Genomic DNA, 19,152 nt, shown 5'->3' with positions numbered 1-19,152 from the left:
TATTTGTTTATTTTCTTATCTGGATTTTTTTATCTGTATTTTTTTGAACTTGCAATTTTTAGCTTAAGATGTAATTTTGTGCAATTTTCTTGTAAATTTCTCTATTTCATTTCATACTGTAATTTAATTAATTAATTTGCAATTTTGATGTAATTTCTCGCAATGTATTTGTAAATTTCTCTTTTTCTTTTTATACTGTAATGTTATTTATCAATTTATCTTTCGCTTGTTTGTATTTTTCTATATATTTATATGTATTATAAGACATCTTGTAATTGGCTTCCGCTGTTGGATGATTTTTGAAATAAATAAATAAAAAATAATTGTGTGGGGATCCACACAAGAAGAACATGACCGACGACTGAAGCAAGTGCTAAACACAGCACAAAGAGCCAACCTGAAACTTAACAGGCAAAAGTGCGAATTCGGAATAAACAAACTTGTTTTCTTAGGTGACCTGATTACTGATGAAGGTATTAGACCAGATCCTAGTAAAGTAAGAGCCATCGTCAACATGGAAAGACCAAAGGATAAGCAAGCTCTTCAAAGATTTCTGGGAATGGCCAAATTTCTGGCGAAATTTATGCCTGAAATGTCAGTCAAGACGGCACCACTACGTCAGCTCCTAGTTGACAAGAATGACTGGGTATGGTTGGATGCCCAAGAAAAGGCTTGGATGAATGTCAAGTCGACTCTGACAAACAGCCCAGTGTTAAAATTTATAATCCGACTGAGACATGCAAAGTGTCGGCTGATGCATCCAAGGATGGAATCGGGGCAGTTTTGCCGCAACAACAGACCAATCAAGTATGGGCACCTGTGGCATACGCGTCACGTTCAATGACAAGTGCTGAGACACACTATGCCCACATTGAAAAGGAGTGTTTGGCGCTGACATTTGCGTGTGAACGTTTTCACCAGTTCCTGTTTGGCCAGAAAGTACTGGCAGAAACGGATCACAAGCCTCTAATCTCCATCTTCAAAAAACCACTGTCAGATAGTCCACTTAGACTTCAGCGAATGCGTATCAGACTACAAAAATATGATCTTAGCCTAACATATACCCCAGGTAAAGAACTATGGGCTGCAGATGCGATGTCAAGAGCTGTTGACAAAACCACAGCAGCTGAAGAAGATCAACGCTTAGAAAATTATGTTGAGGCATACATCAGAATGGTAATTACATCGCTACCAGTGGCGCAATCTCAGATGCAGAATATAAAAGCTGCAACTCAGGGAGATGAAACTCTGTTGCAGTTCCGCAAAACAATCCGAGAGAGATGGCCAGACAAGCGGACACAATGCCCTTCAAGCATTGTCGAATTCTGGAACTACAGGGACGAGTTGTCTGTGTCGGGTGGCATTATCTTCAAAGGAAGAAGAATTGTCATTCCAAGATGTCTTCAGAACATGATGCTCCAACAAAATCATAAAGGTCATCTTGGAAGAGAAAAATGAAAGGCGCAGAATACGTGAAGTGTTGTACTGGCCAAATATTAACAAAGAGATAGATCAGATTGTACAACAATGCTCAACATGCATTCTGTATAGAGATAAGCAAAAGACAGAGCCCTTGCAACAACATAAGTTGACTACCCGACCTTGGGAGAAAGTTGGAGCGGACCTGTTTGAGGTTGACGGCAAAGATTACATTGCAGTGGTGGATTACTCGCAATATGTAGAGATTGCTACCCTACCTAGCACTACTAGCAAGAATGTAATAAATTCCATTAGATCCATCTTTGCTTGTCACGGTACAGCAATAGAACTGATCAGCGATAATGGGCCACAGTTTGCAAGTAAAGAGTTCAAAAACTTTGCTACAATGTGGAATTTTAAGCATACAACTTCAAGCCCTCACCATCCTGCATCCAACGGCCAAGCTGAAAATGCAGTCAAAATAGTGAAAACCATGATCCGTAAAGTCAAAGATAGTGGCGAAGACCTACATTTGGCTTTACAAGTATATAGGAGTACACCGCTTGAACATGGAGTGTCACCAGCAGAACTACTCTTCAACAGGAAGATAAAATCCAACTTGTCGATCAAACATACCTTGTTAAACCCAAAGCTTGGGGGGAAACAAACACAGATTATCAAGAAAAAGCTTAAACAACAGCAAAAGAGAAACTTTGACGAAATATCTACGCCAATGGCACCTCTCCACGTAGGTGACACAGTGAGAGTACAGAATATCCATCATGGTCAAGGGCAGGCGTAATAACTGAAGCCTTGCCTAACCGATCATACATGGTCAAGACAGAAACAGGAGATATCATCAGACGAAACAGGAAACATCTCCTTAAAACACAACCACCCACACCAATAGAAAGCGATGAGGAGGAGGAAGATGAGCAGACGTATCAAGTCAATGCACAAAAACAGGAAAACCAGCCAAGTTCGGGCAGTACCAAAACTCTTCGTAGGAGTGAGCGTCAATCTAAGCTAAACCCAAAGTACTTTAACGAATCATACAGCACATAGACTTAATAGAGAATACCAGAACTGTGATGTAATAATAATAAGACATACTGTTAATTTGTAGACTACATGGTACACTACATTTAATCTTTAAAAGGAACACTTCCACACTCTCTGAAGGGGAAGATGTAATAAGTACCACCACAAAACATACATCCCCTATCAATTTCGTTTGTGTTAGACACTGCGGCTAACATCTTTGGGCATGGAAATCTTTGGTCTTTCTTCTTTCCACTACATATTATATCCTTTCCCCAGACAGGATCATTCACTTTCTCTGCCTCTAATGCTATAAGTCTACAAAATTTTTAGAACTTTACTATTTTTCTTTGCCGCTTCAAATCGAAAACGATTTTCCTCCACCAGCCATGCATGAAGTTGGGAAGCTTTTGTAATATTTTCTTTAAATTCTCAGAATATTTCAGCACACCCATACCTCCAATAATTTGTGTTGCTGCTCTGCATTCCTTCAAAAAGACAGCAAAGGCATCCAGACCCTTGGGATCATCAGCTCTAATATATCCCCAAGACAAAACCTTTTTTTATGTACTCGTTTGCCATGGCTTCTACGTCTCCGTAGTTCCTTTTCAATTCTTCTATCGCCGCAGGGTATCCCACATCAGCGTCTAAGAAGTACCCAACAACTATTTTATTGGCTTCTCCGATCGTATACTGTTCTAGATATGCCATTTTTTCATTATTGGAACAGATCCCTTTGATTTTGAATTGACTCATGAATTGAACTGTAGATGGTTCCCCTCGAATTTCCTTATTTCCAACTTTGGCTTTCGCAGTTCCATCAGCACCTCCCCAGGTTGCTTTGGGGATGCAGTGGGGAACGTAGTTTGTTTAACATCGCCAGGTGATTCTTCCTCTCTGGAATGTCGCCTGCTTATGGCACTTATAGTGTCTACCTCTTCTCCATCTAAATTTTGGCTATTATTTTCTTCTTCCTCGATCGCCTCCAGGAGCTGTTCCCATGCTTCTGATTTAGCCATTTCATTTGCTATGGCACTTTTTTCCTTTTCCTGTTGAAGTTCAATTTCCAACAGTTTCAGTTTCCTCTCACTTTCCTGCTGAACTCGGAGAAGTTCACTTTGCTTTTTCAGCTCTTACAGTCGTTTGGCCTACGCAATTTTTCTTGCTGGGTATCCTTGACTAGCACGAGAAGACTTTGATGCTCGTGACATAGTTGTAGTCTGGACCTCTGCTCTAATCAGAAACCATTGTTCGGCCTTTGATTTTCTCTTTTCTATAAACAATGTCTTCTTTTTGTACCATTTCTCAATGTGCTCTTTCAAGGCTTCTGCACTGAGTGTACCACAGTACACATCATTGGCCTGTAGAAAACTTTCGTACAATTTCATCCATATTGTATACCGTGTTTGGGTTTCTTTAACAGGCTGGTTTTTCTTCATAAATATCCTCAAGTCATTTGATTCCTTGCGGAGGTTCCTCCATGCTATTCCAAGTTCTTTTGTGGCCATCTTAGTGGGCAGAACTTTCCTCAAACCTGTACGTTAATGATGTGCTTCTTGAGTCAATAAATCAAACAAACAAGAAAGCAGCAGAGATTTTTGGAGTTCTGTTTAATGCGTCGGAACTGATGACAGAATATCAATGTATACTCTTATCCTTAGTTCAAGTTTACACATCTTTGACGGTTGAAACTGATACAAGTGACGATTAACCGTAAATCAATCAAAATTAAACTCATCTAATAAGGCATATCAGATATAACATACGGTAATAAATAGTGATGAACATTAACATAATGACGCTTCAAGAGGGCGACAGACGTAAATAATGATTAGGAAGTGAACTTGGCATTAACAGTATTTAAAACACCAAATAATATTTTTACCACTTTTATTTACAGGTTCCTTATTCACGGAGCAGGAGTGAATTTGCAAGATGGCATTTTTTTTTTAAACTAAATTATACGTATGAGCCATATTTGAATATGGCAGTATTGTTACAGTTAGCTGGCACAAAATATATTAATGTTAGATTAACAGAGGTCACCCATTATTTTCTTTATTATTACAAGAGTACAAAAGCAAAACATACTCTTTGCTGTGACCCCCTCTTCCCCTCAAATGAGTACACAAAAAAGAATTTTGAATCTGAATTTGAGATCATTATTTTACTTTTTAATAAAAGAGTAACTAAGCTACACTGCCTTCTCCCCTTCCCAACCAAAGAGTGTTTTGTACTTTTTTGAAAATGATGAAATAGGTCTATGGATGGTCCCTTGACATAACCTGCTGTTACATTTTCAATCTCCCTGGATAGATCTTAAAATCAGAATAAAATCAAGTTAAAACTAGAAAATTGAAAAGAGGTAATTAAAAATATGGTGTCTTACATGAAGTCGATCACTTATGGATAAACAATAAATAATCAGCAATTATATAGGTTAGAGGTCTGGGAATGCTAAAATTCTCATGGAATGCAATAAACAATCAGCGAAGTACAAATAATAGTAGAAGATAAATAAATAAAGATCCAACATAAGAAATGTGATATACAGTATTAAAAGTATAAGTTTAAAATTAAGTAAATAATGCATGCTCTTGAGAACCCCTTCACTGCTGTATGTGCCCATGATAACTGCTGTCTGATTTGAGAGCATGCTCATTCACTTTTGACTTAAGGCATACCTGTCTTTCCTATGTAACTTTCATTGCAGCCAGGGCATTCAAATTTATAGATATAAAGAACTACGGTATTCTTTCGGAGTAAGGTCCTTTAAGGATGTAAATTAAGAGACTTGCTTGGTTTGCCATAAAGTAATAAACTTAACATCAATAATTAAATACCTATTCATCTTTCTAATACAGCTACGTAATAGCGTGTAACCACGATCACCTATGCAAGGAAGATGTAACCAAATTTTAGGCTTATCATTAATATCAGGTCTATCATTACCAATTATTATTAAGTTTGGTTTTAACTATTTAAGTAATCGATTTAGAACATATATATGAAAGCCATTTCATAGCATCATCTTCTTGATCTTTTCAATTTCATTGTTAAAATATTGCCCTGGTGTACGTAGTTTCTATGTATGGCTGTTAAGTGCACAACCATTTAAAATCAAACAAATATTTGTTATTTCAAAGGAAGAATGTGGTGATAAGTAATACACAGTTGGAAATTCTGAAATTATGATTTTATTAATGTTAATGTAATTGTTAAGTGTAGTCAATGTTATTTAAAAATATACAAAGAAAAATTGTTTTAATGAATTTATAAGGATTTTATAAGGCGTAAATATTGTTGAAGTTTTATTTATTGTGCCATATTGTATGATTAAAACATTATATTAGGATAGATCAACGAAGCCCAAAATGGAATAGTGCGAGCCTATACACACAGGCAGCATGTAGTTGCACACTGCGTAAAGTGGTATTTTAAACTTGCTTTTTTGTTCTTTCCTCATTTTGTATTTAATTCTTGCTAATCTTTTTAAGAACAAAAACCCATCTGTTTTTTTTTTCCAAAAAATAACCTTGCAGTTTTCATACAGAGGAATCTAAATACTAAGGGGACAGCCACTTACTTTCCTCTCAAAATGTCTTCATGGTTATAAACATCACAAAACCTAGACTGTGCTTCTTTGATGGTTCCTTAGGTTCTGTTATCTATCTGTTATCTTGTATTCTTTCACTTGATATTTCACACACAAAGATGTTTAACAATAGCTTTCTTCAGATATATTTTATTTTTCAATTGGATGTCCAGTTCAGAAGTTATATTTTTTTTTCAATTATGCTCATCTGTTTTACAGAATGGGAAAGTTAGAATATTTTATGCATTAAGTAATGTTTTATCTACCTGCTTAAAAAGTTTTATTTAATTAGGAAGAAGTTTACATCTCCTTAGCCTTGCCTAAAAATACCTCTATTTTACAACAGCAATGATCGATGGCTGCTATCTTATTATTTAGGTGCATGATTTTTCATTTGCAATAATTTAATTATCCAATTAATTGATCATTATTTTTATTTCATTAAGAATTTCTCTATTTTATACAGAAAAAAAAATATTTTGTACATTAAAAAAAATTAATGTCACAAAAAATGTTTCTTTCATTTTTGTATGAAATTGGGACATTTAATTCCCAGAATTTTGTAAAATACATTTTGTAGCAACTTTATCACTATTCACCTGTATTATATACAATACTGTAATTACAACCATAGTATCTACAGATTTATGTTATTTCTTTCAAGTATTAAATATATTTTAAAGTTGGGACAAATGGCAATTTTCGAACTGGTCCATGTTGGCCATCTTGGATATTAGGCGCATTATTTTTTCACTTTCCGTAAAATTTAGTCACTTGTATTTAATAGACCCTTATTGTTTTGATGTTGAAATTCAGTATATGCCTTTAGTAAAGTGCAAGTCATTTTCTATGAATGTTTTGAGAATACAATTTTTGTAAAGATAAATATGACCTTTAAAATTTATTAATATTGTATTATTTTCATTATTTATGTCCAACGCCGATTAGTTAAAAATTATAACTCCACAACTGGTTTTCCGATTTTTTTCATTTAAAAAGCATTTGCTTTTGCATTAGTAGATCTTTCATTTGCACTAGTAAGTAATTAGTAAGAATAATTTAAATTTTACTGGTCCACACTAACTATATGTACAAATCAATAGAAATATAACTACTTAACACAAAGGGCTGGATTAAGAACTACCGAAAAAAAAAAAAACAATCTGGAATCAAATATCCGAGAACTGCTGTTTTAAAGAAGAAATTGCCAACCGGTTACAATTTGTTCATTTCCGAGTACTATATATATATATATATAACCACACACACATACTGTATAATAATATGAATGCATTGGGCACCATTTCAAAAAAATGATGATTTTTAACTTTTTTTCCAATTACTTTGCACCTCCCAAAAATTAAAAGTAATGATTGTGTAACACTACCACACTGAACATGGTGTTCAGTCATTGGACTGATAGAGTTCAAATTGGCTGGTGGTCTATCATGATATAATTCAATTTAGAAAAAAGTTATATAAACTGAACCAAATAAAATTGTTCTAATTACATTTGCTAGTGTTAGAAAACCCCACGTAAGCTACAAGGATGTAGACAAAATGGACGTTACCTGGTGTCAGGCCTTCCAAACGAAATACAGATCAAACGGCCATCCAGCTACAGTGTAGCCAGTTTAAGAACAATTTTAGCAGAAGAGAAAGATATTACATTTTCAGGTAAGTATGAATTTCATTACAAAAAGAAAAACAAATATTTAAATATAAATTTTATCTGCCGGTGTTGTCAACTGGAATACCCACATAAGCTTAAAGGACGAAAGACAGTGGACATTATCTGTTGTCAGGCTTTCCCAGTGGATTCAAACTCAAACAGCCATCAAGATACAGTGTAGTCTAAAAAACTTTTTTTTTTCAGAATGCAGAGAAGATGATGAGGACATGAGTGTAGATGAGGGTGAAGAAATAACGGTTAGAGATGTGGAAGTGGTAGAGCAAGGTAAAAGTGAAAATTTTTTTTATCCTTCAATGAAGGAAAATGAGAGAATGCATGAAATATCTCATTTATAGTACCCTACCTTAAAAACCACTTATCAGTCAAAACATATTGCCCTCCCTTGACAAAAGCGCATAACTGATAATTTTTTTTCAAAATTTAGTTATAACAGTCAGGTGGACTTGGTACATCATGTCTCAATGGTTAGATTTCACTATGTAAAAAGATCATAACTGCTTTTTTCACTAGAAATAACCATTACAAAATCATACAACTGCAAATAAACTCATTTTTCTTTCTCAAATAAATTCCATTTGCTAGTTAATTGATGAATTATTTTAATTATGTTCCTTACCTTTATGAATATTAAATATAGTGTCTCTATGTTCTGGTATTAGTCTATGTATATAAATATAGCATTAATACCTACGCCTAATTGATTATTATTGTGTATAGTCACCGCTGTGAGTGCTGCTGGCAAATGAGTCTCGTTTTATTTCGTTTTCTTGTGGTTTTTTGATGAATTGTTTCCCTTTTTGATACCGTCATTTGAGCTGTTGATGTTTTATGAACCTGCATGGATTATCATTTTTGCACTATTGTTCGATTTTAGTGTGTTTGTTCGTGACCAATCTCACTCATACACGCCACGGAGGCCGCACGTCGCGCTTTTAAGCAGGTGCGGTCGTATTTAAATGAGGAACTGCATAACATTAGGCGCCATTTTGAACCAGTCGGTATTTTTGTTGGAAACAAGAAACTCCGCCTGCAACCTCACGTTTGGAAAAAGATTGAGCTAGGAATCTGCACCACTATAACTAGGCGCGGATGTCGTTCTGGAAGTAGGAAAATAAGAAATATTCCGGTGCATGTCAGCAACAACAGGTATTCCAAATCTTATACGTATGTAAAACCTATGCTCCGTTTGAAGTACAACAACATTATACCATTTAACAAACGAAAATTTTCACCCTTGTTTGTGGCAGCTGTTTACTCACCCGCTAATGACCCGAGCGGTAATCTACCATATTCAACAAGTGGTCGATGATTCAACAACACAATTTTCGGAAGCTGGAATAATAATAGCTGGCGATTTCAACCCTTTGAATATCTTGTTTCTCACTATTAGCCCCTTTAAGCAGGTTGTCAAGGTACCTACAAGAAGAACGGCAGTTTTAGACATATTCATCCTTTTTTCAACAAACCAGACATATGTGCTCCTATTGCTAGAAGTGATCACAAGTGTATAATGTGGAAACCACAAGTTACCTGCAAGTTCAACAAAGTTGTAAATCGACATATTAGACCAATCAAAAAGAGTTCCATCCAACATTTTGGGCACTGGATAACAAAACATGACTGGACAGAAGTCAAATCTGGGAAAAACACACAAGCCAAATGTAACGCTTTTTACAAAACACTAAACTGCGCAACTGAAAAATATTTTCCTCCCAAATCCGTAAAATGCCACATTGAAGAAAAACCCTGTATTACGCCACAAATTAAAACTCTGATTGTCAAAAAGGCAAAGTCTTTATAAGAAGATTGACAACAGATGGAAAAAAGTTAGAGATGAGATCCAAGCTTGTATTAAGAACGCCAAACGCTCATTTTACCACGATAGAATACGTAAACTGAAAAGCAGCAATCCCGCTACGTGGTATAAAGAGATTAAATTCATGACTATCAAACACATTAAAGAAATCAACATTAATCCTCCTCCACATATTGATCAAGACGACTACGTCCCGTTGCTAACAGTATTAATGACTGTTTTGTGTTCGTCTCCGATGATATTCCAGTGTTAGATTTGAAACAGCTACCCGCCTTTCTCCCTGAGCACAAGCTGGTACCTACCGTTGAAGAATACGAGGTTTATAATGTTCTTAAACAGGTAAACAATAAGAAGGCTTCGGGGCCTGATGGGGTACCGGCCAGAATAGTAAGGGAATTTGCTTGCGTTTGTTGAATTCATCTTTTGATGAGGGAGTTGTTTACTTAACCAGTAGAAAGAGGCTGTAGTTGTCCCAATTCCTAAGACAAACCTGTCTGAGTGGAATAAACTTAGACCAATCTCACTAACAGACCACTTCTCAAAGGTTGCTGAAAATTTCATATATTCCCTGATTATGAATGATATAACTGGTAAACTTAACTGTAAACCATTTGGTAACAAGAAGACCTTTTCAACTACCCACTACCTTGTTAAGTTAATAGATAACCTCTGTAAGCATGCAAGCTTCACTAAATGTGAATCACAATATAATTCCCTGGGTAATTAGTTTTCTGAGATGTAGACACCAAAGAGTTTGATACAAAGGGGTGGGTGCAGGTCAACTCGGCCACAAGTCAACTCGGCCACAGTCAACTCGACCACAAGTCAACTCGGCCTCAAGTCAACTCGGTCACAATTCAACTCGGCCACAAATCAACTCGGCCACAAATCAACTCGGCTACAAATAAGTTCGGCTACAGCCAACTCGGCCACAAGTCAACTCGGCCACAAGTTATTTATAATTAAAATGAAATGTAAATGTTACTCAGTTGTTGCATCTTTTTGAAATGTGATTGAAATGAAGTACATAGTATATTATTTTAGTAAAATTCTGATCATCGTCGTCGTGAGATCGTTGTATTCATTTCTTCACACTGTACTCTTATTCGACAGAGAAAACCCGCCAGTTACAAAATGGAATAAAATCTGACAATAATGTAATATTAACAATTTAAGCAATCTTAATAATTAAGAAAAACACATAGGCCTATATTATTGTTTAATTTCTTTTTTCACGTTAAAACTGTAGAGTAGACCTAATCATAAAAAATTGAAATAGAAAAACCACATTATGATTTTTCAAATGTTAAAAATTTATTTATTCGATACTATTTTCTTTAGAACCACGCCCAAGAATGAGGCTTACGTAAAAATTAGGTGGGGTGCATAGCATCTAGTATCAATTATCCACAATAGGAACAATTGGTATTGTTGAGTGACAGACATTTCGCTTCAGTCCATCATAAGCTATTTGTTCGACCAATGGGAGCTATGAAACCCGTAAGTGACAAGGATGCATCCAATGACGTGAATCACCGGTGACATGTCGGTGACACGAATCAGATGTCTTGAACAAATTAGAAAATCAAGGCCGTAGCCAGAATTTATAAAGGGGAAGGGGGATTCAAATTTTTTAGGGTCATTTTTTTTTTTTTTTTTTTTAATCTAAAATGGGTTGAAGGGTAAATACTGTATAATTGTAAATTTACATTTTTTCTTATTTCTTTTCTTAATTTCACCAAGGCGTTAATCTGGCTTAGTCTCACCATGAGTGACTATCGACACTGCGGAACATGAAAGCACATACCAATAAACAGTTTTCGACGAAGGTCATTGGCATAAAAACTCCAGCTTTTCCAAAAATTGTATCAGTTTATTTCGATAATTCAGTCAGAGAACATCAAGTATCATCAATCCGAGTGTATCTGCTAACAGCTCAGCTTTCAAAAAAGTTATTTAGTTTATTTTAATAATTCAGTGAGCGAACATAAAGTATCATCAGTCCGAGTTTATCTGCTGTAATGAAGACGAGAAACGGCGGCACAAGTCCGCAGCCTGTAGCGAAGTTTCCCTGCAAGAAGTGTAAGAGAGATGTCACAGCACATCAGCATGCGGTAGAATGCAATGACTGCATGTCCTGGTACCACAGATCTCGTTTAGAGGGTAAGTCCTAAAAGATGCACTTAATTATATTTATGTTGTTCAAATACTTATTGTACGGGGATGTGCACTATCGCCACATTAATTTTTAAACTTGTTAAGAGGGTAATTTTATTAAACGTTTCACTTTTATTTAAGCTTTATCAGGATCATTTATTACTGATGATGCTTAAATAAAAGCGGAACGTTTAATAAAATGGCTTTGTCAATTTAAGGCAAGTTATAAAGACGTACTTAATTATATACAGTATAGGCCTATGTTTTTCAAATACTTATTGTACGGGGATGTGCTTTATCGTCACTTTAATTTGTAAACTTGTTAAGAGGGTAACCTCTTAAAGACACATCTATTTATATTTATGTTTTTTAAACACTTGATGTTTTTTAAGAGGATAAGTTGTAAAAGACGCACTTAATTATATTTATGTGTTCCAAACACTTATTGTATTACGGGGCTATGCATTATCACAACTAAATTTTTAAATGCATTATTTGTAATTTATTTTAGGTATAACCTTGGAGCAGTACACCCAAGTGATGGACAATGACGGACCAGTACTGGAGTGGAGGTGACCCGAGTGTACATTCGACCGTCAATTGCGTGAAGACATCCCATTGGCCGAGAGTACTTATCGCTCATTTGAACATATCGGTCAAGGCAATGCATCCACCAACAACACTGGACTGACTGACCTACTAATTGCGATATATGAACAGGGTGACGTAGATAAAAGTTCGGAAAATAGCCACGCAATTCAAGAAGCCTCACCGGAAGACCACCAAATGGACGGGAATACTCATCCCTCGCTTGGACATATCGATCGAGACCATGCATCGACCAACAACACTGGACTGACTGACCTACTAATTGCGATATATGAACATGGTGACGTGGATACAAGTTCGGAGAATAGCCACGCAATTCAAGAAGCCCCTCTGGAAGACCACCAAATGGACGGGAATACTCATCCCTCGCTTGGACATATCGATGAAGACCATGCATCGACCAACAACACTGGATTGACTGACCTGCTAAATGCGGTAGACGAACTTAATGGTAGCCCTAATCGTACCGAAACATCGGCGGACGTCTGTGTAGATGCAAGTTTCGAGAATGGTAACGAAATTCAAGAAGACTCCCTCGATGACGCCGATGTTGGAGAGGACAACGAAGATGTGGTGGACAGAGTCGTCGAATACAAGATTGTCGAGGGGTCGACACAAAGACAGCGATCTAAACTGGTAGACTCTAACGGATACTCTTATGTTCTGAAGCTAAAGAGGACTGGCGTAACATATTGGCGGTAAGTTAATTTACCCATGCATCTCCAATTTTCAGAAATTTAAGAAAACATGTTATTTGCCTAGACCTATCCAAATAACTATATTTAAAGTGCCAACTGACAGGTAAGTGTTAATGTTTTCACAGATGTTGTGTTCGGAATGCAGTGATGAAGTGTCCCGCGACTGTTGTCCAGAAAGGTGGGGATGCATACATACATACACACATACATAGGCCTACATGCATGCATGTATGCATACATGCGGCCTACACACATGCATACATATACGCACGTACATAATATACGGACGTACGCGCATACGTATTGTTCCCCACAGAATTGGTGTTTTTCAGTATTTGAGGCACGTTGTGGCAAAATGGCTAAGTTGTAGCAAAAATTGAAATTCAAGTTATTAGTATTTTCAGATACCTGAGTATGTGATCTTTAAAATGAGGGGTCATTCATTGAAATTGGACATTTCTAGCCTAAGTTACTGGAAAGTGAAATTACAGCACTCTTAGAGTCAAGATAAACATGATTTTGAGTAATTGCCTTCCAAAGTTATTTGTGCATACATTGTTTAATAGAATTAACTATCTAAATAACATTAAATAAACAATTTGTTGATCACTTCCAGAACTAATACTTTGGGACATGATTAATAAGACATTAAACTGTTGATCTATAGTGCCAAAAAAAACTGGATTTTTAGGCAATTTTTTGAGCTACCATATTTTATAGTTCCTTTACTCAATACTGGTCTGTGCGACAACGTAACCATTTTGCCACGACATGACTCATTTGTATGTAGTTGTTGTTGTTGTCACCTTTATTATCGATATTATTACCCTATTATTACTAAGTAGGCCTAGTATTATAAGTATCAATATTATTATTATTACTACTAATTAGTGTTACTATTATTATAAAAATAAACATTATCTTTAATTTATTATTGTTGCATTATTGCTATTATCACCTTCAATATCGTTATTATCACTAATTAGTTATCAAAATTGATATTTAAATATCGTTATTATTACCATACTAGTATTATTACTATTTGTTGAAATAAATATTACTATTAATGTTGTTGTTGTTATTATCACCTTTATTATCGTCATAATGACTAATTAGTATTATTAATGTAAATATTACTAATTTATTGTCGTTATTGTTGTTTAATATTATTGCTGAAGTAGAATGTTGTGAGTAAACAGAAGACGAACACATTAATAAATAACTCTTTTTAATTCATAGGCAATAGCATTCAAATCTCTTTTGGTAGTGTGGTGGTCCTGTTTTACTAAAAGATACGGTGGCCCATAAATGTCACGGCAACAACTTTTGAAATGTCACGGCCACATTTTCGAAATTCATGGCAACAACTTTCGAAACCACACGGCACACTTTAAAAAGTCACGGCATACTTTCAAAATTCACCGCACACTTTTAAAAACCACGGCACACTTTCAAAATTCACTGCACACTTTATAAACCCACGGCACACTTTCAAAATTCACGGCAACAACTTTTGAAATGTCACGTCAAACTTTCAAAATCACAACTTCCGTGGAAAGTACAACTTTCGCCGTGAGGTTCATGGCAGACGAAGTGATTGTAAATTCTTAAAACTTTTGGCCGCCGGTGGGAACATGGGAGTTGCTAAATACAACCACTTCAGCCTGGGCTGCATAAGTCGGACTAGGAGACCTAGCCAATGCCCAGTCCAGCTACCCGGTCACACTGTAGTATAGGCCTAATTCTCTTTCACGTTAAGCTAGGCCTATGCAGAGTATGACCCCTGGCCTAGGTCCCTTCTCTCTATGCCTGGCTAATAAATAACTTTTATGCAATTACTACAGACATGGGAAAAGTTAATATCATTGATTATTATTAACTTTCCGTCACCCCTTTCTTCTAGAATATAGGCCTATTATAGCCATGGCAATTTTGTTTAAAAGCAAATAAATATGATAAATCCTAACTTCAGCAATCACACATAAACACACTCACTCATGATGATTATGAAAGGGCAAATTGGCGACGCACCTTAGTAAGGATCATTGCTTGAAAGGAAGATCAGCAATCATGTTGTAAAAATTGTAATTTTGATTTATTAGGTCCATTGTCTCTTCCAGTATAATTGTTCATTGGAAAAAAAATTCATAGACTGAGTATTTTATTGTAGTAGCCCGTGAAGTAGAATTATCCTGATTAGACCAATATTGGTTTTTTTTTCTATGATTACGGTGTCCCTACCTCTAAAATAAGACAAGCCATAGGCCTATGTATTAGGCCTACTTTACTCTTTGCACCCAAAATTGATCTCAATCTACAGAACATGTTATGTCGTTGTCGTAAACTGAAAATATATATATATATAGGTACCATAACTATTAAAAATAACACTGCCCATTTGGGATGTAGGGCGGCGTATGAATATATCTCATTGTTATGCGGTCAGCCGTGAAATTGTAATGATCATCCCATGTGGTAAGCGGAGAACGACAGGGTGAGACTTGGGTATGATTTGTTGTAATTGGTGTCGTTGAATGATTAAAAATATAGCATTTCGTCAACAGGTATGTAAATATGAACATAATCATTGTTAATATTGTATCATATAGGAGTAACCTCATGTAAATATTGTTAAGCTAGATGAGGTTATGCGTATTTAGGGATGTTTTGTTTTGATGGCATCCCTCATCCGAAGCCTAACTTCGTGTTGAACTGTCATCATAATGTAGGTCACCTTGCGTTAGAGTGCAGCTACTCTTTCAAAGTATAATTTATGATTTCATTGTTTATGGCTGCTACTGCATAGAAATTGAAGGTTTATCATACATTGTTAAAATTATTGTTCATCAGTTACGATGTTGTTTTATCTATAGTCGATAAGTGGCCGATGGTGGCGCTATATGTAAACAAAGTGAATAAGATGGCTACGCCCATGGAGCTAGTGTGTAACGATTAACGAGTTGGTCTAAGCTTATAGTTAATTATTGTGTCACATAGGAATATAGTGTGATTATATTAGAATGTGTATTAGGTGAGTTTTTAAGGACGTTATGTATATTTTATCAAATATTTCTGTGAGTCCTATGAGGTGAAGAGAAACTGTTAAAGTCTGGTACTCTATTGTAAGGAGAACGTGAAGTATTATAGTCTGTACATACCTCTGTTGGGTAAGTCAGGATGGCCAAGTTTAGTTATACTTGATAAAAGCTATTTTTTATGTTTACATTGAAATTATATTGTTTGTTGGTGGTTTGAATATGCTATGAATAACAGTTAGTAGCATGTATAGTTTTGGAGTATAGGATGCTTAGATTCAAAATCATCTCATCACTGTTGTTATGATATTATTAATGTCATATTAATAGTGATATTATTAATATTATTTTCTTGTGATTTTACATTATTGAAGGTAATCTTACATGACTAAGTAAATTACATGACTGCAATGAGTTGTTTGTTTATTGCAGGGGTTTTTTGTTTTGTTTATGTTTTACTTGAGACTGGTGATTTGATTGTTGGAATTCAAGTTGGTTGAAGAATAAAGAAACAGACAGATCAGCAGCCATATCGTTGTACTAGTGTGTCTGTGTTCAGTTCTCGGCCTACGACAAATGGTGTCAGATGTGGGATGGCTGCAATGAAGATCAAGTAGAAAACCCTCAACTTTGCATGTGTACATACAGGAAACGAAGAAAGTGTACAGATAGTTAGGTGGTTGTAAATTGGACTGGACTATTTTGTATCATTGTTTTGATTTTATTAGATTTTTTTGTATTCGATCATTTTGTTTCAAATAATTTAGGATGGCTAACCCAGGTGGCGAGGAGGCAGGAGGTGTTGCGGCTGCTCCTGATTTGGCCCAGATGGTTGCGGCATTGACAGGTGCATTTAAGAATCTTTGTACATCAAGAACAATGCCAGCTATGAAATTACGCAAGTTTAAAGGACAACCAGACACTGCAGGTGACCTTTCATTACACGAATGGCTTATTGAATTCCATGACTATAGTGCTTCCTATAAATTAGAAGGAAAAGATAAACCTCAAAGCCTGCTTACCCATCTCAGTGGGGCTGCCAAGGAAGAGATTCTTTGTAGAGAGAGTGCTGTTAAGGAAGATAGTAAACAGATCATAGATATTCTAAAGTTAAGATTTGGACCAAAAGAACAAGTTCAGTCTCTTAGTAGTGAACTTCATAATCGTGAGCAGTTGGAAGGTGAGACATTGGCAGAGTTTAGCAACCTATTGATTAGACTGTATGATCGAATGGAGGGTGCGGGTGCGGCCAGTGCCAATGAAAAGGAGGCGTTGTCTAAGTTAAAAGATAGTACCTTGAAAGAAAGGTTAGTGAGAGGGGCCCGAGACAGAAGAATTCAGCGGGAGATGAGGAGAATCGTAATTGCCAGTGCAGACAAATCCTTCATGAAAATGTGTGAAGAAGTTCTAGAATTGTTTCAAAACCAACGCCCAGTAAAGGCGAAAGTTAGAGAGATAGCCGAGGTACAGGTTGTGTCACGAGGTGATAAGGATGACATCCGCAAATAAAGGATGAGGTTAATCAGCGGAAGGAAACTGTACAGGATATGGTTAGTGTAGTAAAATCCATTAAGCCTGTTGGAAGTGAAAGGAAGGAGAGTGAATTGTGTTACAACTGTGGAAGAAAGGGTCATCGAAGGAGAGATTGCCGTGTTACAATTGTTGTAAAATGGGACATACGAAATATAATTGTCCACATTGGGGAAAATTACCATTGAAACAGAATGATGTGAGACAGGTTCACATGCAGGAACCAAACCAAACAGAAACGGAAATTGTACCAGAGGTTCGAACAGCATCGCATGTCGTGCAACGGGGTACCAGTGAAGACCTGAAAACATTGTTAATTTCAGAAAGTCCCACGGCGGAGTTGTTAATTGCTGGAAATCGGATCGGGTATATCTTAAATACTGGTGCTGAGACTAGTTTGATCCCATTGAGTTTCTACAGAGAAATTTTGCAACCAAAGTTGGGTTCTCTTGGATGCGGAGATGGAATCAAGGTTGTAGGTGTTACAGGCATCACAATTCCTATTGCCGGTTACATAAAGACATTAGTAACCTTATCAGGGAAGTTAGCAGCGATTGGCTTTCTGGTAGTAGAGGACCATGTGATCACGAAATGGAGATCAAAATTTCCAGTGATTTTGGGGTGCAATGCGTTGAGAGCTTTGTTTAAGAACGACAAAGTACATGATGACTCATGGGATGTTGTAGATAGTGCATTCCAAACTGAAGTGACACAACCAATAGAGGGGTTAACACTGAAGACTAGAAGTAAAAGTGAAGTTTTGCCCCCTCTTGCAGTGAGGAGAATGGAGTGTGTAATAGCCAATTCTGATAAAGAAATGGATATCCTGGTGGAGTCGAGTGCAGAAGGTCCAGTTAAAATTTATGAGGGTTTTCCTCAGCGAGATGGAATGGTGTACAAACTTACAGTGGCAAATGAGAGTGAGAGAGAAGAAGTAATAACTCCTGGTACCGTATTAGCTTCAGCTGTGGCAGTCGATATGAAGGAAGAAGTGGTTGCAGAACCTATGAATGGATTCATTGGAGTGACAATTGCTGAAATAGCTGTGGAAAAAGGGGTGCCTCAGGATGGACCAGAGTTTGGATTGCAAGTGACTGCAATCGAGGGGCCAAGTGAAGCTGGTACAGAATATTTGTGTAAAGATGGAACCAGACTGGTTTTGCCACGTGGGGTGAGTTTGGTTGGCGTTGATCAGGTCGAGGCTGATATGATATCAAAATTGCTTCATAAGAATCAGACGGTTTTCTCTCAAGATAGTATGGACTTTGGATTCTGCAATGTTATTCCCCACCAGATCAATTTGAAAGACGGGACACCAATCCGGTTACCATACCGACGGATACCACCAGCACAGATACCAGAAATCAGGCAGTTACTGCAAGAAATGCTAGAGAAAGAGATCATTAGAAAATCTAAAAGCCCCTTTGCAAGTGCTGTAGTGCCAGTCCGTAAGAGAGATGGATCCTTACGTCTATGTGTAGACTATCGTCGTTTAAATCTACAAACAGTTAGAGACTCGTTCCCCCTTTCTCGCATAAAGGAAAGTTTAGAAGCTATGA

General features: G+C 36.5%; 2 protein-coding genes across 2 annotated transcripts; both read left to right on the top strand.

Annotated features, from left to right (window-relative positions):
• The first annotated feature begins 648 nt into the window (after nucleotides 1-648).
• Nucleotides 649-2,221, top strand: LOC117103026 (uncharacterized protein K02A2.6-like). Its single transcript, XM_033243488.1, has 2 exons — nucleotides 649-1,346; nucleotides 1,552-2,221. Exons 1-2 carry the CDS (start codon nucleotides 649-651, stop codon nucleotides 2,219-2,221), a joined length of 1,368 nt encoding a protein of 455 aa, XP_033099379.1.
• A 9,511-nt stretch (nucleotides 2,222-11,732) lies between these two features.
• Nucleotides 11,733-15,643, top strand: LOC117103025. The gene is made up of 3 exons (XM_033243487.1): nucleotides 11,733-13,028; nucleotides 13,154-13,256; nucleotides 15,638-15,643. The coding sequence occupies exons 1-3, from the start codon at nucleotides 12,508-12,510 to the stop codon at nucleotides 15,641-15,643; spliced, it is 630 nt and encodes a 209-aa protein (XP_033099378.1). The 5' UTR covers nucleotides 11,733-12,507.
• The last annotated feature ends 3,509 nt before the right edge of the window (nucleotides 15,644-19,152 follow it).

This window comes from Anneissia japonica, unplaced genomic scaffold (genome assembly GCF_011630105.1).
Source record: "Anneissia japonica isolate Jap-2015-1 unplaced genomic scaffold, ASM1163010v1 scaffold8218_len373358_cov135, whole genome shotgun sequence".
NCBI lineage: Eukaryota > Metazoa > Echinodermata > Crinoidea > Comatulida > Comatulidae > Anneissia > Anneissia japonica.
This window is presented reverse-complemented; position numbering and strand designations above follow the sequence as displayed.